Source organism: Channa argus, chromosome 14 (assembly GCF_033026475.1).
Source record: "Channa argus isolate prfri chromosome 14, Channa argus male v1.0, whole genome shotgun sequence".
NCBI classification, from domain to species: Eukaryota; Metazoa; Chordata; class Actinopteri; order Anabantiformes; family Channidae; genus Channa; species Channa argus.
The window spans coordinates 10,740,068-10,765,272 of record NC_090210.1 but is presented as its reverse complement, the minus strand read 5'-3'; the positions used below and the strand labels follow the sequence as shown (position 1 = coordinate 10,765,272).

General features: G+C 42.3%; 1 protein-coding gene across 1 annotated transcript; it reads right to left on the bottom strand.

Annotated features, from left to right (window-relative positions):
* Positions 1-4,866: 4,866 nt before the first annotated feature.
* On the bottom strand, positions 4,867-13,003 carry ednrba (endothelin receptor Ba). Its single transcript, XM_067475421.1, has 8 exons — positions 12,831-13,003; positions 11,999-12,477; positions 10,395-10,507; positions 9,770-9,974; positions 8,850-8,999; positions 8,437-8,570; positions 8,197-8,305; positions 4,867-7,707 (listed from the first exon to the last, which is right to left on the bottom strand). Exons 2-8 carry the CDS (start codon positions 12,410-12,412, stop codon positions 7,573-7,575), a joined length of 1,260 nt encoding a protein of 419 aa, XP_067331522.1. The 5' UTR covers positions 12,413-12,477; positions 12,831-13,003; the 3' UTR covers positions 4,867-7,572.
* Positions 13,004-25,205: the final 12,202 nt, after the last annotated feature.

Genomic DNA, 25,205 nt, shown 5'->3' with positions numbered 1-25,205 from the left:
CTGTCACCGGATTCGGAGCCAGAGGATGATATGGCGCCAGCCGATCCCTGTGCAGCACCACCCTCCGCCCCCTTCCCGGCATGCGAACCCGATACACCACCTCAGAGATCCGATCCAGGATCTCTCCGGGCCCCTGCCAGTGGCTGGTGAGTTTTGGCGAGAGCCCCCGTTTCCTCACAGGGCAGTACACCCAGACATTGTCCCCAACTGAAAAAGGGTGTCCATGGCACCGTCCATCATATGCCCGCTTTTGTCGGGCCCCAGCATCCCCTTGGGATTCCCGAGCCAGCTGATGGACCACACTAAAGCGCTCCTTGAGCCGCCTGAGGTAATCCAACTCTGGGCCCCCCGTAATTTCAGGCTCCGGGGGTGGCCCAAAAACCAAGTCCACTGGTGTCCGGAGCTCCCTTCCAAACATCAGTGTGGCTGGGGTACATTGGCTGGACTCCTGCACAGCAGTCCGGTAAGCCCACAGGACCAGGGGTAGGTGCTGGTCCCAGTCCTTCTAATGCCGGCTGGTTAGAATGGCCAGCTGAGTTGCGAGGGTGCGATTAAACCACTCCACCAGTCCATCGCTCTGAGGGTGGAGTGCTGTGGTCCGAGTCTTTCTCACCCCGAGCCGCCGGCACACCTCAGCAAACAGCAAAAAGTTCCACCCCTGGTCGCTGTGCAGTTCCTCCGGTACCCCAAACCGGGAGAACATGTCCTCCACCAGTCGCTGGGCAGCTGTAGTGGCAGTCTGGTCCGGAACTGCATATGCCTCAGGCCACTTGGTGAAGTAGTCCATTGCGACCAGGATGTAGCGATTGCCAGCCTCGGTAGTGGGAAAAGGGCCCAGGATATCCACGCCGACCCTCTCCATAGGCGCACCGACCAGGTACTGCTGCAGAGGCCCTCGGGAGCGTTGGGTGGGTCCTTTTTGAGCTGTACAGTCATCACAGCAGTGGACGTGAAGCTCCGCGTCCTGACGGCAGCCTGGCCAGTAGAAACGCTGTCGCAAACGGCGCACCGTCTTGGAGTTTCCAAAGTGGCCAGCCCCGGCAGATCCATGGACCCACCGGAGTACCTCCGCCCGAAGAGCACTGGGGACCAAGAGTTGCAGGCGGTCAGCCCCCCCAACTGGTGCCCGCCACCGCCGGTAGAGGATACCGTCACAGAGCTCCAGGCTGCCCCACTGTGAGTGAAGCAGCTTGATCTCTGGCCCTCTGGCTGAAATGGCCGGCCATTCCGGTCGTTGTTGAGTCTCCAGCCAGCACCGGATCCATCTCCTGATGCTGCTGCAGCTGTTCTCTGCTGAACGGCTCTCCCTCCCCGGTGGTGACTGCAGCTGCTGATGGCCCCAGCTCTCGTTCCTCATGGCGGCGACAGTAGCGGCACTCGTCCAGAAGACAGGGGCGTCGTGAGAGGGCATCAGCATTGCCATGCTGTCGCCCTGGCCGGTGCTGGATATCAAAGTCATACTCCTGGAGGATCTCCAGCCACCTTGCCACCTGGCCCTCGGGCTGCTTGAAGTTGAGCAGCCAGGTGAGAGAGGCGTGGTTGGTCCTCAAAGTGAACCTGGTGCCAAGGAGATATGGTCTAAAGTGTCTTACAGCCAGGACCACCGCCAACAGTTCTCGCCTAGTCACACAATAGTTGCGTTCAGGGCGACTCAGACTGCAGCTGTAGTAGGCCACCACTCGTTCTCCTGTCTCCCCCCCTTGAGAGAGTACCACTCCAATTCCCACTCCACTGGCATCTGTGTCCACAATGAACGGCTGCTGGGGGTCGGGGTACGCCAAGACAGGAGCCTCCGAGAGGTCCACCTTCAAACGTTGGAAAGCCCTTGAGCAGGCCTCAGACCACTCGAACCGCCGGCCCTTCTCAGTCACCCGGTGGAGGGGACCGGCAATGGTGGCAAAGTCTTTTAAAAACCTCCGGTAATAGGAGGCTAGGCCAAGGAAACTCCTCAGCTCACTGGTGGTGGTTGGCTGGGGCCACTCTTTAATTGCAGCCACCTTGGCCCGGTCCGTGGTCACCCCGTGCTCGTTGACCACGTGACCCAGAAACTGAGTCTCTCTCGCCAGCAAGTGGCATTTCGCTGGGTTAAGCCGCAGTCCAGCCTGACGAATGGCCATGAACACGCCTGCAAGGTTATTGATGGCGTCCTCGAAGCCCTTGGCGTGCACCAGCAGGTCGTCCATGTAGACAACACAGCGGCTCCGTGGAATGTCCTTAAGAACACGCTCCATCAACCGTTCAAAGGTGGCCGGGGCATTGCAAAGTCCAAAAGGCATTACTTTAAACTGCCACAGTCCTTGCCCGATGGTGAAAGCAGTCTTTGAGCGGGCCTCTGGTGCCAGCTCTACTTGCCAGTACCCGCTACGCAAGTCCAAAGAGCTGAACCAACAGGATCCAGCAACGTAGTCCAGGGCATCGTCAATGCGGGGCAGCGGGTAAGAGTCTTTCTTAGTAACTGCGTTTAAACGCCTATAATCCACTCAGGGGCGCCATTTTCCCGTTTTTTTTCGCACCATCACAATTGGTGCAGCCCACGGACTGTCCGAGGGCTCGATGATGTCATTGGCCACCATGCTCTCGATCAGTTCTTGTGCGGCTTGGCGTTTCACCAACGGCAGTCTATGGGGCCGCAAGCGAATGGGAGGTGCATCGCCAGTGTCAATGTGGTGCTGCACCAGGCCCGTCCTAGTGCAGTCCTCGTCCCTGGCAGCAAAAATGTCTACGAAGTCCTGCAGCAGCCTGTTCAGCTGCTGCCGCTGCGCTGCGTCAAGGTGTCCACCGCTCCGCTGCGCTAGCTCCGCAACAGCGGCAGCAGTCTCATCAGAGGGAGGAGCATAGGCACGGGGGGGTGGCTGTTGGGGTACGCTGGCCCTGGCTGTGCCCCTCCCACGGTGTCTCCGTTGCCCCTCCTGCCCGGCCTGGGCTGGAGAGTGATGGTCTCGATGAGGCTGCTGGGGTGCGTTGGCTTTGGTGGTGCAGCTCCCGCGGTGTCTCCGTTGCCCCTCCTGCCTGGCCTGGGCTGGAGAGTGATGGTCTCGATGAGGCTGCTGGGGTGCGCTGGCCCTGGTGGTGCAGCTCCCGCGGCGTCTCCGTTGCCTCTCTTGCCTGGCCTGGGCTGGAGAGCGATGGTCTCGATGAGGCTGCTCGGGTGCGCTGGCCCTGGCTGTGCAGCTCCCACGACGTCTCTGGGATTCTCCAGCAGCACTCCGGCCTGACCGGAGGCGTATGGTCTCTGCACCGAGACAGATAGAAGACCCCGGCACGTCGACACAAGCTCCCCAGCGGGCCAGCAGATCCAGACCCACAATGCAGTCGTCTCTAATGTCTGCAAGCCAAAACTCATGGCTTATCTGTTGCGCCCCCACCACCACGGGTAACAGTTTCTTGCCTGGCATAACTGTCTTTTCTCCCGTCACCGTAAGCAGTTCAGTGGTGGTGGGAGTCCAGTCTGCGGGGAGAGGACCAGCGGTCCCTGGCAGTACCCCCCGTCGCAACAGGCAGATGGTGGATCCTGTATCCACTAGCGCCCTACAAAGCTGCCCTGCGATGGCACAGTCTATGTACAACCCCATAGCGGCTCCACAGCGTCCCACTGTGGGGCAGTCTATTTGGAGGAGTGGTTGGAAGCGGGATGAGGGGTCCCTCACTGCCTCATCCCGTATCCGTTTCCCGTCAGTGACTCAGCTCTGGGGCGAGGGCTCGCAGCTAGGCAGTCCCTGGCGAAATGCCCTGGTTCCCCACAGCGGTGGCAGCGATCGTCCCTCGGTCGTCGTCGTGTGACAGCTGGCTGGGCCCGGCTGGTTACCTCTCCCTCTAGGCACTCCCCGGCGGCCTCCCGGCTGGCTGCTGCCTGTGCCAGGACGGGGATCGGCCCGGTGCTGAACCAGCCCCCAACACCTCCTCTGCACGCTCGGCTTCTCTCAGGGCCTCTTCCAGTGAGCGGGGTGTGGACAGGCGGACATGTTGGCGAAGTCGCTCTGGTGCTAGCCCCCGCAGAAAGGAGTGGAGGCTCAGTTCCTCTCGGGCTGCAACCGGAAAGGTGGGGTAGCCGCGTTGGGTGTAGAGCTGTACATCAGCGGCAAAAGCCCCCAAGCTCTCTACGTCATGTCTGTAGCGGCCAGCTAGCTGCTCTCTGCTCTGCTCGACGGAGGTTCTCTGCCCAAAGCGCCGTTGAAGAGCGGCGGTGATGGCTTGGAGCTCCCGACAATCCTCTGGGAGTAGGTCAGCAAGCACCTGCAAGGCAGGACCTTCCAGGGCCAGGGCCAGGTGAGTAGTCGTTTCCTCACCGCTCCATCCCCCATGGAGGGCAGCCAACTCGACCTGGGCGAGGTAAGGTTCCAGTGGAGTCAGCCCACTGTAACGTGGTAGCTTTACTGGCGTTATGGGTAATGGTCCGCGTCTCCCGTGGTCAGGGTTGCAGTGTGTAGACCGGCCCACACTGGTGCCGTCGGGTCGGCGTGACTCGCTAGCCTTTCGCCGTGCCCCCAGCTTGAGGTGCTCCAGCAGCACGCTGCTCTCTAAGACTGCACGCTCTAACTCGCCTATGCTTCGTTCCATTATGGCGTCTACTAGACGATAAATCCCACTTGCTGACACCAATGTAGCAACCCACGGTTTATGGGAGCTAACTGTGGGAGGCGGTGAAGCTAAAGCTAAGGCTAACCCTAACTGACTTAGCTAACCTAATCGGCTAGCTTGGGTGCTAGCAAGCTAACATCAACGAACAGTTCAAAATGGCAGGCGGAAGGGAGAACACTTGCACCCCATACACCGCACGACCCCAAGTGCCTCGAGCTGTTTGACATAAGCAATCACAACACAACACAACTCTTGCCTTTTTACAGCTACCTCTCACAACAGAGATAGCTGAGCTTTATTTTGAACACACCCACAAGTAGCCGATCACCGTGACGGCCATTCATACACCCATCACCTTCACTCACAGTGCCGGCTAACACATACACTTTACATGACAAACCTAAACATGTGAACACACCTAATAACACTAACTGTAACGTAATCATTTAACAACATTTAACATTTAAGCAATTAAAGAACAGAACTATTCAGAACACATTTACCCATAATTCCCTCGGGGCAGATTGCATCCACCCCCACACTAACCCACTTGCTGGGCCGTTACACTATTAATTGACCAATTCAGCTGGTTTCCAGACAGCTCTACTGGCCGCTAAAGCTGTGGGGAGTTGAAGATTAGTTCCTTCTTTACTTTTTGTTGCCTTATTTTTTTCCATATTTTATGCTTAATCACATTCTTGCCATGAATTCCATATCACTTTAATTCCCATATAATTAACAGGAAGCTACCAGTAGCAGCCGCATAGGTTAGCTTAGCTTGGGTTTGTTTACCTTAGTTTAGCTTAGCTTAGTACGGGAGATTGTAGCATCTGATTAACAGTTGATCACACCACTTGTTGAAGGGCGGGGTCAGAGGGGTGGCCTAATTGCCACCCTTAGGTGCCACACCCTGCCAGAATGAAAGGTACTGTAGTACTTTCAGCAGGAGAACCAAGCAAATCTGAAGCTCAAATAAATCACCATCATTATAAATAGATGAAGTTTTTATTAATTTTACGTACTTTAACATTGGATTCATAAATCTTAAATAATTTTGTAGGCAACCAGGCAGACTATTCCTCTAAAAGATTGATTATTATCTCTCTTCAACTATTTGTTATTATTTGTTTATTACTATTTGGTAGAGAAGTTACATATTTGACTTTTTTCCAACAAACAAACACTTAAAAACACAATTACCCTATTATTGTACAATTTATTATTTCTTTAAAAAATTTTAAAATTAAGTTGAAATTTTTAAAAATCCTTTTCCAAATATGCCACCCCATTATTTTGAGCATGTGCCCCAGTCAGGCTAACACACACAAAAGTTTCTAGATCCACCCCTGAACCTGTTGTCTATTTTTTTGTACAGATAGAACATACATGATGTAGATTTTGTTATCTTCAGAATCTGCCACGCTCCCCCTTAATCCAGTCTTTATGCTAAGGTAAGATACTTGGCTAATATCCTTACATACCATACGAATGTGAAGATAGGGTTGATTTATAAGAGAGTAAGTAACATTAACACTTACACATACTAATATGCTTCAACTATTCTTTTAACACAACACAAAGCTGTTCTTACTGCTGTCCACATTACATAAGTCTGTGTTCCTCAAACAAACAAACAATTTTAATTTCAAACAAAAGTTTAATTCTAAATATGAGATTCTAAAGTGACTCTCAGCCAATTACTTTTAAACTTTTTAGTGGCTGTGTCTTCTAGTGATTGCACAGTATAATCCATCATATCAGCAGAGGGCCATTGCCGGTATTCACAGATACATCACTTTAACCTTGTTAAGAGCAGAACAGGAAATATTTTAGGGAGGAATGTACTGAATGTGATTTTCTTTCAGCTATTCACATTACAGAGGGGTTTGATTTAATGTCAAACCACAGTGAATTGTTGAAACCATGTTGGAATAACAGAGGCAGGGGGCCTATAGGGTTGAGTGAGGGGAGGAGTGGAGACAGAGGGGCAAGTGTAGAGGATGGGAAAGAGACAAAAAGGTGAGAAAAAAGCGCAAAAAGAAATGAATAAAGGCAAGGAGAGTGATGAAGAGATGAGACAAGGAGGGGTGGTGAGAGATCACAAGACAGAAAGCATCTTTGACAGCTAATGCGACATGTGTGACACTGGTTTAGCCTGAAGGAAAAGGTCAGAGCTGTGTGTGGGTGTGGGTGTGGGTGTGTGTGTGTGTGTGTGTGTGTGGGTGTGTTGGCTTGAAGCAAAGAAGAGGGAAGAAAAATAAAGACACAGTGGTCTGTGTTAGCATTTACCATCACATGATGCTGCCTGCTGTCAGACTTTACTCAAAGGCACGTTGTAAACACACACAACACATATTCAGTCAGGACTCAATAACAGGCAGTCCCAGTCATAAATGATCAAGTGTGTCTGAGCAGATGTGTGATGTAAAAAACTATACAAGTTGTTTGTCATTTCTTGTATTTATCATTTAATTGACTGCAAAAAGAAACCCTTACCCCTTGTCACACTAGCTGAGGTAATGGGTCAGGTAAAGAAACAGTACTGAACAATAAGCTAAATGATCACACAGCTGAACACATACATCAGTAGTCACAGAACGACAATGACAATACATTAAAGGCATTAGTGTAGCAAATTATGAAGTATGCAAAACTCTTAATGCATACATATATTTATAAGATATAACGTAAAAAAATACAAACAATAGCATCAGATTATTAGTTAACTCATTCCAAGCTGCTGCAGTGTCTGCTGCAGTGTCTGTGGTATTTCTTCTTCAGGCAGAGCTCACTGCTCCGTGCTGGAAAGTGTTTAGTGTTTTGGGTAAAATGAGTTTCAGTGAAGGCTGATTTCCCAAGAAACATCTGTAAATAGTTGGAGTCGTCATGTTGGAGATGAGGCAACCGGGCATTTACCCACATTCAGTCAAACATACCTCAAAATGTATTTATTTTTTGTCATTACATCTAGTCTTTTCTCACTTCTCGATCTCTTCAGGCTGTAGTTGATTTGTTCGTCATATGGGAGTTGCTCTGGTCAGAAGGACGTTCAGTGACTTTCAGCTTCATGCACGACTGCTTCTCATCCATCAACATCTCTGCCGGTAGGCACCAGCAGCACAGGCAGGACTAGAGGAGGCAAAAAGTGGTGAGAGATTTCTAAGTGAAGACTGACAAAAACTTCTTAATGTGCACGTATTCACAGCTTGGTAAATAAAAGATGAATTGTTCTTTTTTTTTTCTTCATGCCTCTTAAGGAATGCCTCAGAAGTTTAAATTAAAAGGTGCAACCAACATTTCATTAGTTTATTTTAGAAAAAGAAGTTACTGAGCTTGGTCAGCAAATTGTTTTGCTAACCCACTGTTTTTTTGTTTTACACTTTTTTAAAGTATTATACAAACAACATATGACATTTCACTATGTTAATTTCATGATTTAGTAGTGTCTTTTTCAGTCTGCTCAGCTAACCCTCTGCTGGTGCTGCAGTATATTAATCATATGAACGTGATAGTGGGGCAATCCTATATAACTATTAGCAATTTAAGTAAACAGTTTCAAAAATATTGTAGTGTTTTTATCTTGCAACTGGCATATGTTGCATATGAGTTCTGACTTACCCTGAAGCAGTTCTTGAAGCGCTTGCTGACCATGTAGAGGGCGATGGGGTTGATGCAGGAGTTTACAGATGCCATGTTGATGCCAATGTAGTCCAACACTAAAAAGAAACTGTGGGGTCATGGAGACAAATTAATCTTCCACATTTCCCTTCCTAGAGGTGGATTAATTTTTCTGCTAAATTATCTCATCTACTCTGCTGTTTTTTCTTATACAGTGTAGGAAGTATATTTCCTTCTTACCTGAGCAGTTCGCAGCGGTTTGGATCTTTCTCATCGTAGATGGTGAGCTTCAGGATACGGCTGAGGTGGAGTGGTAGCCAGCACAGTGCGAAAACAATAACCAGACAGAACACTGTCTTTGCCACCTCCCTCCTCTGAAAAAACACATAAAAAACATTAGTAACTGTATAGGTACATATTGCACTGCTGGTTTGTTACTGAATTAGGTGTGGCAAAATGTTGGCCACAAAGAATGGATCATTGGAAATCTTTTCAATTAAAGTTAAGGATCAAAGACACATGTCATAAACTAAATTTGTGTAATGTCACTAATGGTAAACTATATACTATAGCATATAGTATATGTAATCACTATAAAGAGAGCCTGTAAAGAATAACAAATAAGTAAAATAAAATAAAGGCTGTTGTTGCACCTGTTTGAGGTGATCACTAAGAGCAATCTGGACCCCATTCTTCTTCCTCAGCATCTCGCAGGTCATTAGTGTGTAGAAAATAGCAGTACAGGCCAACGGCAGGCAGAAATATGCACTGAACAGCCACCAGTCCTTCGCTGATTTATAAAACTATGGAGACACAAGACAGTACACAACACTGAATCATACACAAACATCTGTTTTAAGTTAAAGGTAAGACATGTGAAGGTAAATTAGAGCATATCTGTAGTTTGACCTGGACCAGTTCTTCAATGGAATTAAAATGGTTATCGTTATTATTTTACGGTTGGTGGAAGACGTCCTAACATAAATACAGTACGCAGGCAGACACTGCAGTATTATCTGAGAGCCAAAAGAACAATAACTCCTGTGTTCCACTAAGTTTTCTATTTGACAGTGCTTCTCTTTGTATCAACTCGTCTATTCAGGAAGCGTTCACAGTATGACAGAACTTCACATTTGCCTTACTCAAGTGTGTTCAGAAATTCACCAGGAGGAATGATACACATCTGTATCTCTGTGTGATTTGTACATGTCGGTATGTATTAAAGACTTACTGGCTACTTGATTAGGTACATCTGCCCCCATATTTAAAATGAATGATAAGGCCAAAACTTTAAAACCACCACTCACCATAATACCTTACAGTATGACTCCACCACCCACTGTGATCTCAATAATAAACACATAGTAGTTTTCAGCTTAAAACTGAGAAAATACAATCATTTAAAAGTAGAATTCAAGGCAAAGCTGCTGTGGACGATTGCATAAAATTATACAGGTCATCATAATGAAGTGGCCAGAGAGTGTTTGTACATGCACAGGTTAACAAAGTGCACAGCTCTGTCAACATGCCCCGACTGAATTCTAGCCCTCTGAAGCTCTGTGTCTTAGCTTACCCTCATAAAGTCAGTCTTCTGCATGGGATGCAGTAAACAGATCCGCAAATGTTCTCCTTTGTAGTCCATGGTGATCATGTCAAAAGCTATTGCCTCTGGCACAGCCAGGACAATGGATACTACCCAGATGAGTGCGATCTCAATAGCCATCCACTTTGGGACTCCCATCCCTTTGATTCGACTCCATGAGGCCACAGCACGATACCTAAAGATTCATCACACGTAAAGTCAGTTTACAAATCAATTTAAGTAAATATGCTTATTCAGTTTTACCTGGGAATTGGCCATTGCCATTCTGATGTCTGTTTCTAGGTAGATCCACCAGATGGATAGTTAATTAGTCTTTACTTTTTAAACCCATTTTAGAAGTCCTGGTATCTGTTTGGGTTTAATTCTGAGATACTACTTCTTATCCTAACTGACTTAAATAATGAGGTTGACAGGTAAAAAAAATCAATTTAAAGATGGTTTACAGAGGTTAAAATCAGCTACAAGAAGGAGGTCAAAGGCCAGGTCAAAAGTCATAACTCTGATAATGTTTCTGTAATCCCAAACAGTTGTTAGAGAGTAAGAATACAAGCCAGTGTGAGGGTTTGGGCTGTCCACTGGTTGTGACAGGCTTTACCTGTCAATACTCAAAGCACACAGACTCAGCACTGTGATGCCTACTGAAGCCTTCTGCACAAAGGGCACCAGCTTGCACAGAGTCACCCCGAATGGCCAGTCTTCTGCCAGGAGCTGGAGGGAGACGGAAACAATTGATGACTGAGATGAGCGATGTCACAGATTGTTTGGGTCCGTGACAGTGGTGAAGCACCCCCCCACAACTCATGGCACTATATTTTATGTTTGCCCCCTGTTGTACACAACAAGTTATTTATGCAACAAAATATTTTTCATGAAACTGCAGGTATTGAAGGACAGGTGTTGGTATGTAGTGTTTTTATTGTGATGTGCTTTTTCACTTTATAGTATGAATTGTTACCTTATAGTCACCTCTTAACCATATAGTGAAACCTGCTTATATTTAAATGATGCAGGTGCAAAAATAGTGAAAACTGCTTATAATAAATAAAATGATACTAATAAATAAGTAAAAATGCAAAAGTTTTAATGCATCCACACAGGCTTATTTCAGACACTCACTTTTTGACAGTAATTAAATATCCTACACTTACCTCTGTACATCCTGTTTTTACCACCATGAAAAATCCAGTATTGACAAAAACGTGACCTTATTGGTTACTGGGAAAACTCAGAGCTGTTTTTTTAAACCTTTTTGTCTGGTTTTGGGTTTTGGTCTTAGACACAGTGAGGCTTTAGTTTGACCCTAAAGCACCATAACCCAGAAAAGTACAGTACCTCTTGGGAGTACAACAAAGCTCCACTAAACCTGTCCAATATTAGACTAGTTATACTTGCTTTGTATAGTTGACTGGAATGTGTGTAAACATATTGGAATCATATGTGACCCTGTATCTTCTCCTACCACTCTGTGTCTCCTGTCTCTGCTGTGGTATGCAACCGCATCCAGTTGTTTTAACATGCTTGCCCCCTTACCCAAATATACAGATACATCCTATCTCTCTCTCTCTCTCTTTCTCTGTCTCTCTCTTTCTCTCTCTCTCTCTCACGCACACACAAACAGGGATACACAAACATGTACACACACAAAATGCATCCCCTAGCCCCTTAGCTGAGCCTTAACCCTCACAAATAAATGGCTAAACCCTTACATAAACTTAATTCTAACCTGAAACCTAAACTAAGTATTAATCCCCAAAAAGCCCTTGGAAGTTGTGAAGAATGCACAAAATGTCCTCACAGTGATGGTATCCAACAAAGACTTGTCCACACAAACATACAATGATTTCTACACACATACACATGCACACGCACTCACACACACAGCCCTAAAGATAGTATACTCAAGACACACAGGGATAGAGAGGGGCTCAGAGTCCAGATAAGTAATAAAATGTAAAGACCACCTGGCTTTCAAGGGTGTTGATGTGTGTGCTTTTATGTGCATGTATGAAATGTGCTTTTATGAGCATTATGAAAGGGCTCAATATGCAGCAAAATATTTGCACATGACCATTATAAAGCTCCTGTAATACACTTTAAGCCCAGGAATGTTTGCTATTATTTCAGCAGAAAACCATCATTATGAACCTAATACTAGGCTTATATGTTATGGACATTTTAACCAACACATTCTGCACTCACCTTGTAAACGTTAATGGGAATACCAATGATGATATGCAGCAGGTCTCCCAGTGCTAGACTAGCGATTAGGATGTTTGGCCCATTACGCATGCACTTATTTTTGTAGATGATCCTCAGAAGAGTTGAGTTGCCAATAATCCCGACAACAAACACCAGACAGGACACCACTGTGTTGATGTGCTTGAAGGTGTCTCGGATTTCTGTGGGTCCTGTGCACATGGGAGGTAGCCTACGGCGGGGCATAGTGATGTTGGGCCTTACCTGACCCTGCACGTCCCTCTCTATGAGCCCAAGTCTCTGGGTAATTGTAAGTGGGTTCGGGGGTTCTTGCTTTTTTGGCTCCAGCTGTCCACTGGCTACCAGGAGGTGGCCTGTCAAGATGAGTAACTCAAAGCAGAGGAGTCCAGTCTTCATCCTGGAGTTTGGTTATGAATATGTCTTTTATGCGACAGGGCTCCAACTTATCCTCTTGAATGCACCTGAAACAAAAATTGCAACAAAGTCACTGCCTGGTAGTTTGAGTTTTATATCAGCCTCCTTTAGAAATACAGTTAAAAGTTGCATATGTACTGTAGGTATACTTCAGAAAGACAATTTTACTTGTCTTTTTTTACAGAGCTGTCTCTGTATTGCCGTTTATTTATGTATACAATGATTTTAAGGTGGTATTGGTTTACCAGTTTTACTGAGAAAATAATCATAACCCTTGAATGGCTTCTTTTTACAAAGTGAAAAAATAGTTTTAGCCCCCCTTGTTTGGGACAGTCCCAAACTTCAAAATCCCAAAATCAATTAATGTTCTCCACTCACTGTTGCCTAAGCTTTTACTCACCTTACTCTTAACTGAGGTAGAACTCTTGCGCCGCTTAAATCAATCTTCGCCAGTAACTCTCAAGTTCTCAGGACAGAGAGATGTTCCCAAAGCAGAGGGATGATGTTCCTGTGCAAAAGCTCCAGTCAGTTCCTCTGCTACTTCAGTCCTCCCCAGTACTGGCTGCTGAGTTTCAGTGAACTCAGTGTCCCAAGAGTCTGCTGCCCCACCCCCTCCTCTTTATGGAGTGGAGGGGTGGAAGAAGTTGGTAGGAGGCAGGGAAAATATTCAGTGTAAAGCCATAAATCAGACAGTAAGTAGATGTTTCACAGTTGTTCTGTTTCATAACAAAACAATATAGCCAGAGTTAGACGTTAAACTATTTGGTTTACTATACTGTAACCCCATGACAATCCTCTCATGTGGACACATTCAGGCTGTAACATTAAATAAAACAGCACCATAAACCTATTATTGTAATGATATTTATATTGATATTTATTGTAATAACAAAATGCATTAGATACATTAGTGTTTGCTGCATTCACTTTATCTGCAAATCAAATCTAATAATCACATCAGCATCAATTTTACTTTTTTAACTACTACACAACACTGTGCCAGTGCTTCGTTTGTGGATCTTGGTTTGTTTGACATTTGATAACCTACCCAACAGAATTTCAATTTTTCAAAACATAAAGAGCCAAACTTTTAATGCATGAATCCATGTTTTTTAAGCTTTTAAAAACATATTCACAAAGATGTTCATTTTGTTGCACAAATAAGATCATAGTCAATAATACCTGTTTGTCTAGCTTAGTGATGTTATTTTAAAATAAAAAACACATTCACCATTAAACCTTTTACATTGTGCCACACGATGTGTTTCTCTCCTTCCTCACCTCAGTGTAACTCCATGTTTTCTCTCTTTGCCTTTATGATAAACAGTACTGTTTTCCACTCTCTCGTTGTAAAGTAATTTTCTGTCACTGGATTACACACTCTGAAAAACAGTTTATGTATTTAAAGATGTGCATGCAAATGTCTTGTGTTTAATCTTGTTGGTTTCATGATATTTATCATAAATTATTGTAGTAGTGATTTTATTGCTGAGTACCTGACCTGAGTAGTTTGTAGTCTGTAGACCGCACTTGTACTGACCCAGGATTAAGGCTCAGATGTTCTGATGAGAGTTACGCACAGACGAGACAACTCATCAGCATCAGATGTTCTTCTCTGTTGACAGATTACCATCTCACTGGAACCTTGGTAACGGCTATTAGGTAGACTGTGTGTTTTTACTGTTGGTTTACTTCATGTGCACTTGAGCAAGAGAGTTAAAAACAAAGAGATACTCATCTTTGTTAAGGTCGCGGTCTACTTGCTAAAGCCACCTAGTCTGCTTCATTACCAGAGGACGGGATTATGTGTGAGTAGTCACAGAAACATACCCAGTGTACAAGTTTATCTTAATGATTCACATTTGTTTTTTATCCTTATTCCTGATTTAGCTGATAGGCCCTATGTGGTGAAGTGCATTAACAGTAAAATGTTAAAAACAATTAGCTCCACATTATTGCATGAGTAAAACTCTCAAAGGGACAGTGCTGTACTATATGTTGATGCATTAGGACATAATATCCTGTTTTTTAGACATAAAATGCTGCATGTCTTTAAATTCATGTTCACTTAAAGCTACAATATGAAACCTTTTGGAATTAAGATAGTTTAAGCATGAAAAACTGACAATATGTCATGGCCCATGATGTCTTACAAATAAATGTAAGGTACCCTTTTGCATCAGTATGTAACACACAGGGTTTGACCTTCTCTGAATGTTCAAAAATCTGACCCTCACTTTAAAAATCCTGCTGTTTTGTGAATCTGTCACAGGAGGCACTAACAGCAGCATAGAGAATATGTCTACTTAGAAAGGTTTAAACTTTAATGAAGCCAAATCATAAGTGGTTTTATTTATGAAATCTTGGAAGCTTAAACAATAACCCTGGGCTTTCAGTGAAGAAACTGGATGTTATTGACCGTTCCAGGATGTACCCTTCCTTTCGCCAAATGATAGCTGATAGCCTCCAGCCCTCGACGACCCTGAACAGGATAAAAGATTAAAGATAATTGATAGATGGATTTAGGTGTTATTTTCAAACCCCAAGATCTGCTTTGAACAAAAACTTTAAAACTTTCCCAGTCAGACCATGACAAAGCTACGCGTGCCCTCATTTTTATCTCATTTAGATTAGTGTAATTGCTTTAACTCAGAGGATACTATTGTCTAACTCATCCAAAACTGGTATACTACTGATAAACTTAACTAGAGGAAACCATATTATCCCCATTGCTGCTACTCTAAAAGGGTTTAGAATTAATTTTGACTTGTTGATGTTTTTCAAGCCCTATATTATCTGGCACCAAATTATATACAAGTACCTGCTGTTACCATATGAACCGAAGCACTCCCTACATTCCTATAGGCTGAGATTACTAACTCTTCGAATTTCCTACCTGGCCACCAAAGGGAATTGTGCTGTTTGAGCCCCATCTTCTTTTATGTCTGGCCTTAAAACATACCTTCATAGAAGAGCATTCAATGAATATGTTGTCCCACTTTTTTTGGGTACTTTAATTTCTTTAAATTACTTTAATTTAGTTTCTGTGTATATGTGTTAACAAGCATATGCACAATCATATGTATTATTATTATTACTGTTACTATCATATGTTAAAAAGTAAAGCTTTGTAGGATATGTAATATTTTTTCTAAACTTGTAGTACTCACTAAGTACTCGACTAAGCTTAGATCATTTGTGGAACAAAAAAATAAAACTTTTTCATTCTCCAACAACAATATCAACATTTCAACATGTGTGTTTTGTATTCATATTAGCTGCTGCTTGCAGCTATTCGTGTTCGGGACTGTAAAGTGTTCTATGTGCCATGTGATAGCAAAGCTATCACCATATTACGCCTGAGATGTGAGGAGCAGAAGGCGAGCCTTGTGAGTAGGGACACGGTCTGCTGGCTCAGGTTCTAGCCCCCTAGGCATGAAGCATCAAACACTGATGACTAAGTAACTCTGGTGCATAACAGAGAGTGAAGTGTTCTTGTTTAGGGTTCACTACATTAACATTAATAGCAGTCTGTGAAATTTTTTATGAAGCATAAAATTCGAAATAGGAAGAGCATTATTTACTAGATTTGGAGTGAAAGGGAATCAATAAAGTTTGGACAAGCTTAACAGTAAAATTTAAATAAAAAACCAAAACATATCATATACAGTAGTGTCTAATGACAAGTCTTTAGTTGAATGTTTTTTGGCTTAATATTTGTCAGTAATGCACACTTCTGTAGCTCATTACAGAATAATAATAATAATAATATAATTTTTTACTTTTTCAGTGACAGGTGGCAATGCTGTTTTACTTTGACATTTTGGAGGCTAAGTTGTTTGTTATCTTACTGTTAGTTTAATGGAGGGTGGTTTTGTATTGTAATACTAGACTGATTTGATAGTTATATGTTGTCTTGGTTCAGGAGCTGGAGGTATGGGAGAACTACTAAGGCTGCTTCAAGCTGTCGGTTTCTCTATTTTTGCAAGGTTCAGTGCAGGTCTGCATGGAATATTTCATCACCTGACCTAGTTTGCAGGGGTTCTATGGATGTATTAAGAGAGCTGCATACAACATCGCTTTTTTTAACAGCCTTTGCTGTTAAGTAGTTAGTAAGGTAATTGTATTGTGTGATTAGAGTGTGTGATTTCAACACTGCTCCAAAATCTACCAGAAATACTCCTAATGTAATTTATGTGAACCTACCAGGTCATGACCTTTACTTTGAAAAAAAACCCCTGACATCAGTGCATAAGAAACACAGGAGCCACTCATAGTTTATTATCTCCAATTTTAGTAACAATGTTTTACAGCTCTGGTCTGACAGTGTAGATTTACAATTTGCAGCAAAGAAAGGCTCCCTCATTCCGCTCAGCATTGTCCATTTTTTTCCCCGGGAGCATTTCACCTGCACTGGTTAATATGTGGCAAGCCTTCTCTCCATCTCTGGTGCCTTAAACAGCAGAAAATCATCCTCACCAGCTCAGACAAGGACAAAGGGCTGACTTGTTTTAGGGATATATTGCCTTTAGTGTCAACAAGAGGGCACCTTAGCATCCAGCACACTCTCTGAGAATGCTCTGTTAGAAGCTCTGGAGATACTGACTTTCAAGCTGAATAATGTCTAGTGCTGTGGTTTTATGCATGTGTGTGTGTGTGTGTGTGTGTGTGTGTGTTTGTGTGTGTGTGTGTGTGTGTGTGTGTGTGTGTGTGTGTGTGTGTGTGTGTGTGTGTGTGTGTGTGGGTGGGTGTCCTTGTCCTCTGGGGTCAGAACAGGCTGACTGGCCTTTGCCCTGCAGCCTTGCAAGCTAAGTAATAGAGAGCAATTTGGTGGCACTATAATAGATCTATAAAAAAAGCATCTTCTGCATGAGTCTTTCTTCATTGTTTCTCCGTTTAGTAATCAAGCGCCTTTGTTCTTTCATTTCCACTGCATCCTTCGTACACTTTGTATTGTTTTAGATGAAAGAACTTGATTTCCTCTGATCACAGAAATGTACGGCTGTACAATAAAGCTTGTTTCACTATTTTATAGCATCAGTTGATAGCTTGACCTCATTTGTTTAATCTGAAATCCTGTTTAGTAATTATGGCAAACACAAAAGGTAATGTACATGAAAGTAATCTTAAAATAACCAATTTGGATAATATATTATCATTTTGACCACAAACAATAAAAAGAACAATTTTGTAAGGCTTTTTCTCAGCACAGCATGTGTCAAACTGATGTGAAACAGCTGTGTATAGTGGTTCTGACTACACATTGCTGACCGATCCCAATGTTCTGGGTGATTTTCTCTCCAGGGTTGGTTATTTTTAAGACCCCTTTAACACCCTTTTCATTAACAAATTTTAAAATTTGTGCAGAATGTGTCTTCTATCATTTCCTAATAGGCACCTCCTAAATACAAAAAAAAACAAAAAAAAAACACTGTACTGTATGTGCTCTCATGACATTTCATACTAAGTAGCGACCTGTCATGTTGCCAGCATTGACAGCATTCACCAAATATGTATGTAGCCACTATCCAGCTCTGCACCTCATCTCAGTTATCTGCTACTAGATGCACAGCTATTTGGAGCATTTGGATATTTCCGGATTTTAACCTCTTTTCTCAGCAACTGTTGCCTCAGTGTTTGTACCAGTGTAAAGATACAAAGAGATAAATGGTCACCGGGGGGTGGGGGGAGGAGAGGGCCACAGATATGACGGAGATCACACATGTACATCTCTCTCACTCTCTGCTTTTTTCCTCCCTTTTCTTTAAGTTTTTCCACATTTATCCTCTGGCCCAATTAGTGTAGCAGACCACTGGGAAAAGTACAGGCTCTCCTGGTTGCCAACAATAAAGTTGTCTGTCAGCTGTAAATTAGGTGGCAAGTTGTTGGATTGCCTCTAAACACAACAAGTTACAAATTATTTCTCCAAAGTTGTCATTATAGGATGGCCTTGTTTAACAGGTAACAGCTTTTTCTTAAATACATACTAGCTCTTCTTTCCTCCCTCCTCTGTTCTACTTCTCTCATCTCCCTTTTATCTGACGCACCCTTTTCCTCCCCATTCCTCTCTCGTCTGTCTTTTTTCTGGCCATCATCTTTCTTTCTCTGTGTGGTTGCCCTCTTGTGATAATGGGCCTTCTTGACAACCACACAATACACTGTGTGTGCCTAATGTCTAAAGACCGTTCACAATTTTACAAAAGAGCAACTCACAAGTAAAATGTGGAAAACTTTCAGATTTTGTACAAGTGCCAAACACAGAGAAGAAAAGACGTAATTTTCTCTGAAGAGTGTGGCTTTTATCTAAAACATTGTTCTGTTGCTTGGATAAATTTTTCTGGCAGATATTAAGGCAAAGAGCTGGAATATTCTACATTGCACATAAAAAGATGCCTTCAGTTGGCATCCACCCCTGCTGGGAGTTCACACACCTGCAAAGGCAGCACAGAAGCAGGAAAACACATGTTCAGACTGACGATAAATACAATTTGTGGGTTGTGACAGAAAACAACAATAACATGTTCTCAGTATTCACATGATGTATATTGTGCCTGCCTGTATAGTACTGTATGTACTTTGAGTAACATTTAACAGATGTTTAATGTCCATGTGACCATCTTAACAGAACCTGTCTGCAGGTCTTTTTCAACAAAGAATCTCCTCTTATTGCCTCTAGATCTCATGCACTCCACGTGTTTCTTAGTCCATCTTTTCAACCATTTTACTGTAAAGATAACACATTGCCTGCCTCACTTCTTTGTGTATTATTTCTTCACTCCCCTTCTTCAGAAAGAAAAGAAAGCCACTGTGTTTATTTGACCAGCGGCTTCACACATAACACCACCATCAGCATTTAATTTTAAGACGCACTTTCACCTTGGACTGGGTGTCTGGATCAGCACTGTGCTTATCTTTGTAAAAGGCAATATTGCTGTTTTACATGGTACAAGAGAACAGTGGAACATTGACTCTGCTTCAGTGTCAAAATCTCTTCTGGACTTGAGACTGTGACAACAAGAGTTTTAGAGAATCAAGAACTGAAGATGTGACTTTTCCTGATAAAGTTTCTGTGCCTGGTTTATATAAAACCCTCTCAGTAAAACTGATTTAAAATAAATGTTTATAAGATTCACCGCTTTTGCAGTGAAAACTGCAATGATTTGCCCAGTATTCACTGCAGCTTAGAGTATTTCTGTCACTCACACCTTTCTTTTTAGGAGGTTGAACATCTTTTTGAAATGATAGTCAATTTTTAGTCTAAAATTAGATAGTAAAGATTATAGTTAGTTTGTATATATTAGAAAACGGACAGTGTCTTAAACCTTAAATAATTTATCCCACTTTAGCTAATAAACAGTTGTGCAGCGTAAAGTTATGCTAGTTACCGAAGACACAATTGTGAGTTAACATGCTCCAAGATCAATGATTCTAATGTTTATCAGGAAATGTGGGCAGTTTTGGTTTTCAGTGTCTTGCCCATGATCACTTTGACATGTGCTCATTTGGGGCATGAACCACCGTCCCTTTGGTCAATAGGCATCCACTCTACCAACTAATCCCCCGCCATTACCTTTGCCAATATTTGATCATAAACCTAAAATACTCATAAGTGGCTTAATACCTGTACTAAATGTCATGGCAACCAAGCCATACATTATTTGTCCACATATTTTAATCAAAACCCAATGTAGAACCTCATGGTGGTATTAAAGTCAGGAGACAAGCAATATCTTCTGGAACCAATATTGTCACTACAAATGATGAGATGTTTGAATACTGCTCCTATTGACTGACAGACACTCATATCCCTAGAGTAATGCAGCTAGCACGGCTTAAAATGATAAGTGAAGTGTTTGATATTCTACATAATACAGGTTATTCTGGGTTTCACTGCATATCTGTTGGTCCCTTCCTGGAATCACTCTGGTTTCTACTCTAAGTCTGGGTAATAAACAGAGATAGTGTGACTGAGAAAACCCACAGATGGTAATCTTGTGCGACTAAAGAAATACAAACCAAATGTTGGTATGCTTTCTGCATTCTTTTGGGAGAGTTAAATATGCTGAATGCATAAAGTATCAGGAACATGTTGCTCATATTGATTTGCTTGTGCAAAAGCAGATGCATTCCAGTTGTTTCAAATTAAAAAAACTCTTCTTTGACCAACATTGTTTCATTTGTTTTTGTTTTTTTCTCCACTGGGCTTGGTTGAATTTTAAGTGGAGCAATTAGTAGAAAAACTGCTTTAATCTTTTGTTGATCTAAGCAGTTGTGTGGGTTCCTAATATTGTTGTGTATGCTTAGTGCAATTAAATGACAGGGGAAGTGTTTCTGTTGAAATTATTTGGGAAAATGGCAAATCTACTTGAAAAAGGGCAATATGTTTGAGATGAGAGGTTCATTGACTTAGTTCTGCCAGCATGGACAGAGTTTGGCTCACAATTCTGGGGGTCAACACAGATCAGCTAGCCCTTTATCCATGAAATCCATGATCCCAGATGATGAATCCAAATGACCTGACTCGACCCATAACTTTTGTGAGGTGATCAAAATTTGAATTTATTCAATACTTTGGGTTACGACCAATGTGGCAATTTCCAAAACTAAAAGACATTTCCTGCCAGGTAATTTACTGTCCTTATATACACACACAAATATTTGTTAATTAATAAATGTAGCATGCTTAACACTCAATACACACTGAACATTAGCACGTTAGCATTGGGGTTGCAAGTGTGTGTACAATATGTCAGAATGTAGCACATTGTAGCACTGACACACAGCTGCTTGCATTGCTATAAACTCTTGTTTTAATAGGCCACAGTGAACACATCTCAGCCATTAACTTCATTGACATTTTAAGGGAATTAGTGCTGCTCAGGCTTGGCTGTGCTCTTCTTTTTCAGTTTATTCACAATTATCTGTGCTGTTCTGAATTTCATTCCAGAGTCTGGGAAACTGATTCCTCAGAGACTAGGGTTTCAAACTTTTTGGAGTCAAACTGATTTCAAGTTAATCATTGTTATATCAGGTGATGGCCCTTGGTAAAAAAAAAAAAAAGCAAACCTTTCTATATAAGATACATGATGAAGTTACAACCAAGATGAACAACCTCATCTCAGCCAGTTTTAGTAAATTTCAAGACCCAAATTCAGCTAAGGCGATGCCCTTTACAGTGTCTTTGACTATAATGAAACAGGAAAGTACAAGACTGAGTCATTCTGTTCTTAACAGGCATATATTGTATTAGGAAAGAGTGGTGGAGAAAAGATAGAAAAATCAGATAAACTGTAAAACGGTTACCAGTGGAATGGGATCTTCGTACAGACACTGGTGATGCATCTTTTCCATTATTGATCAAAACAATCCAGTGACTGTGTGTGTGTTTGTATGTGTGTGTGTGTTTTTTACTGTAAATTAACACAAAGACCAACAGTGAAAACATTAATATGGCACCTACGCATGTGCACTTTGTGCAGGTAACAACTATTCATCAATATTAGTTTACTGAAATATTTATCTGTGGATGCTGCATTCAAATCGGTGGTAGGAGGAAAAACAGCAATGACCTTTACCGTTCGGTAACATACTGCAAAGATCTTTTTTATGGTAAATACTTTTTTGTAAACATTACCTATTGAGTTGACTGTGAGCCTATTCATTTTTTGTCTTTTAATTTATTCTGAGATGGCACCTTAAAAGATATGAACATGCACATATGTTTATACGGTTTATACTCAAACAGAGCAAAACAAAGAGGATCATTTCCATGTTGTTTATGGCAAAACTGTTATGTATTGTGTATTAATATCCAAAACTTACTGTCTGTCATTTCAAATTGTAAACCTAGGCTGCTGATGTGAGAATAATATTCATTTACAACTGCTGCGATAAGTGTATAAAAAGTGGTCTATGAACTAAAATGGGTCCCACATAGAATCTCCTCAGCAGTGTGAATCCTTTCTTTTAAAAAGTCATATTATCATTATTTGTGAACAGCAACTTTTCTGTTTTGATTCAGTCTTGTGGCTAGCAAGACTGCGTTTAAACTGCTGTTTCTCAGAAAAAAGCTGACTTAATGCAGGTTTAAAGACAGTAGCTGTATTTTCTTCAGAAAGCGACATCTTATCAAACATAAACCAAATAAAGCAACTGGAAATCAGGATATAGAAAAATCAAGCCTTAATTTGGCTTGGCAACAAGCTTGAATATCAATACATCACACGTTGTGTGTATGACAGATTGATGTTTATATGTGTGTCTCAGCCTAGAAAGAACAAGCATTCCACTTCTTTAAAAAACGCATTGGACCCTCTTTATGAGCAGAGGTCAAAAAGCTCAACTTTCTATAGAGAGAATTATCTGACTTTAATTTATGTTATGACCTCATTGGAAAATAATTTCTATAAATCCAATTGTTGTCAAAGTCTGTGTTTCTGAATGAAGAAAGGTGTCTTTTTTAAGAGCCACACAGGTTTATGCTGCCATTTTGCAATTTTTAATGTATGCTATTAGTCATGCTATTTTCCCACATGATTGGTAATATACTTTTGTGTTTCAATGCTGCTGCTGTTTACTCATAGATGTCTGCATAACACACAAAGTCAGCATGCAATAAGTAGGTTATCTAGTGTGTGATCAGAAGAGAGTTTGCCAAGATCACATTTTGGCATGTTCTTTGAAATATGAGTTTCCTGCTTCAGATTGTGTCAGACTACACCTGTGGAGAGTAGGGTGTGTGTGTGTGTATGTGTGTGTGTGTGTGTGTGTGTGTGTGTGTGTGTGTGTGTGTGTGTGTGTGTGCGTATGTGTGTGTGCTATAAGAGAAGAAGAGGACGTAATAAGCCTCACACCTCTTGCAGTCTGCAGCAACAGTGCTGTGATTGTTCCCTCAGCAGATTGCTGTGTGATATGAAGCCTCATGTCTCCAGAAAACATGTGACTCTTATTTGGTGGAGATAGGAGAAGAGTTACATAGTTAGGTCTATCTTTTTTCCCTCCTTCACTGTGGAGTGTGTGTGAGTTTTGATTTGTGAACCCCTACAGCGTTTGGCCTACTTGGCTAATTTGCCACAGAACTCATGGTCAAAGCTATGAAGCCACTGTGCAAATTTCTTCCTGCCTGCAAGGAAAATTGTGAAAGTGGCACAAATATATTCCTAATATCGGCAGTAAGACATAATATAAGCAGTGTGACTTATGCATAAAATGTTTCTTGAGAATATACTCTCACTCCTGCATTATTTAAAAGCACAGTAACTTGAGTGACAGTAGGTAGGTGGCTGTTTACCCACACAGAGTGAGAGTGAGAGTCTGTGAGGCCACTTAGTATTTGTGATTTTTTTTTCCAGTGCTTTAAATCTTTGATGATGTGGAGCTCAAATGTGCAATGACAGGTTCTTAAATACAAAAAGAACAGTGTAGATAGTGTAGACTACAGATATCATGCCTGTATAAGCACATCAGCACAGAAATGAAGACTTGGATCCCATTGATCAACAACAATATTGATTCATTTACTTTTTTGATGATGGGGGTGGAGAGTTATGTCTAGTTAGTCCAAAATATCAAATAATTTTTTATTTGTCTCAGGATCTGGTGATTGTAAAGGCCAAGACATGTGATTCATATTGTGCCCTGTGTAGAATTATCTGTAGTCATTGTGTTTCCCCAGTCCCAGTTGTTTACTTCTTTCTTCTGTTTTTGCATCCTACTCTAACAAAAGTAAGTAATGCTTTTGTGACGTCAGCATTTTTGCCAAAAGTGTAATGCAACAGTAGCAAAATGCTGTTATTTTCATTCAATAATAGAATCTGGACTCAAAGTCCACTTACTAGCAATATTCTGTAACTTTCTGTCACACCACATGGTCTTTTTGGCGATGGATGCACCTCAACAGATCTGCAGTAGTCCACTCCATTGATGAAGACCTTTTGATACGTTTGAAAGCTGTGGGAAAATGTTTTTGTGTGAGTATTCTCCTGCAGGTTTATGTCAGGTATAGGAAGAAGAAAAACAGAAAGAAGTCTTTAAGGTTCAGATCAGAATATCGTTTATTGGAATCACTTTAGCAGAAGGAGGGCGTTTAGTGAAAAGCACAGTGATTAGCCTGGTAAGTTGTGTGTTTAGTTTTGCTGTATTTATTGAAGTTTCGCAATGATTAACATCATTACCCTCTGGGTGGAGCATGGTGGAGCAGGGAGAGGGAGGGCTGGGCGGACTGGATTGATTTTGTCACTTGATTCCCAAAAGAAACATTTTGTAGAAACAAACTAAATGAAGATTTGTCAAAATTGATGCAGCAGAGGCTGACGTATATCTTGACAGTTAGCTCCTAGTATGAGTCAAACATGCTTAATCGTATGTTTCCCATACTGCAACCAACAACTTATCTTTGTTACACCTGGTTAATCCCCCTGTCGTTCAAGCTCTAAACACCCAGTTTGTTAAGCAGGCTTTCTGCGATAGATTTATCTCCAAGCTAAAGCCCAGATAACCCATTTGACATCGCTATGACATCATTGGCTTATTTTCTCAGACTTGTCAAAGCTCCTCCTGAGGCAATTTCAACTGCTTTCACAAGCTGAGTAGTACTCTTCATGACTGATAAACTTACCTGGACTTGTCCTCTTACTCTCTTTGCTTTCTACATACATTGTCTACTCACATCATAACATATTATTAGTAGATTAGAGTAATAAATCTCCTTATACACCAAAGTCACTGACCCATACAGGAACAGCTTTGCCTTCACTGTTAGGATTAGCCTCGGTGT

Bases quoted from the DNA above. Each gene is read 5' to 3' on its own strand.
- ednrba (XM_067475421.1), bottom strand. From the start codon at position 12,412: ATGAAGACTGGACTCCTCTGCTTTGAGTTACTCATCTTGACAGGCCAC. The intron at 10,508-11,998 runs GTGAGTGCAGAA...GTCTCCCTCCAG, and splicing joins TTCCCATTAACGTTTACAAG to CTCCTGGCAGAAGACTGGCC. The intron at 8,571-8,849 runs GTGCAACAACAG...GTGTTTTTTCAG, and splicing joins TTAGTGATCACCTCAAACAG to AGGAGGGAGGTGGCAAAGAC.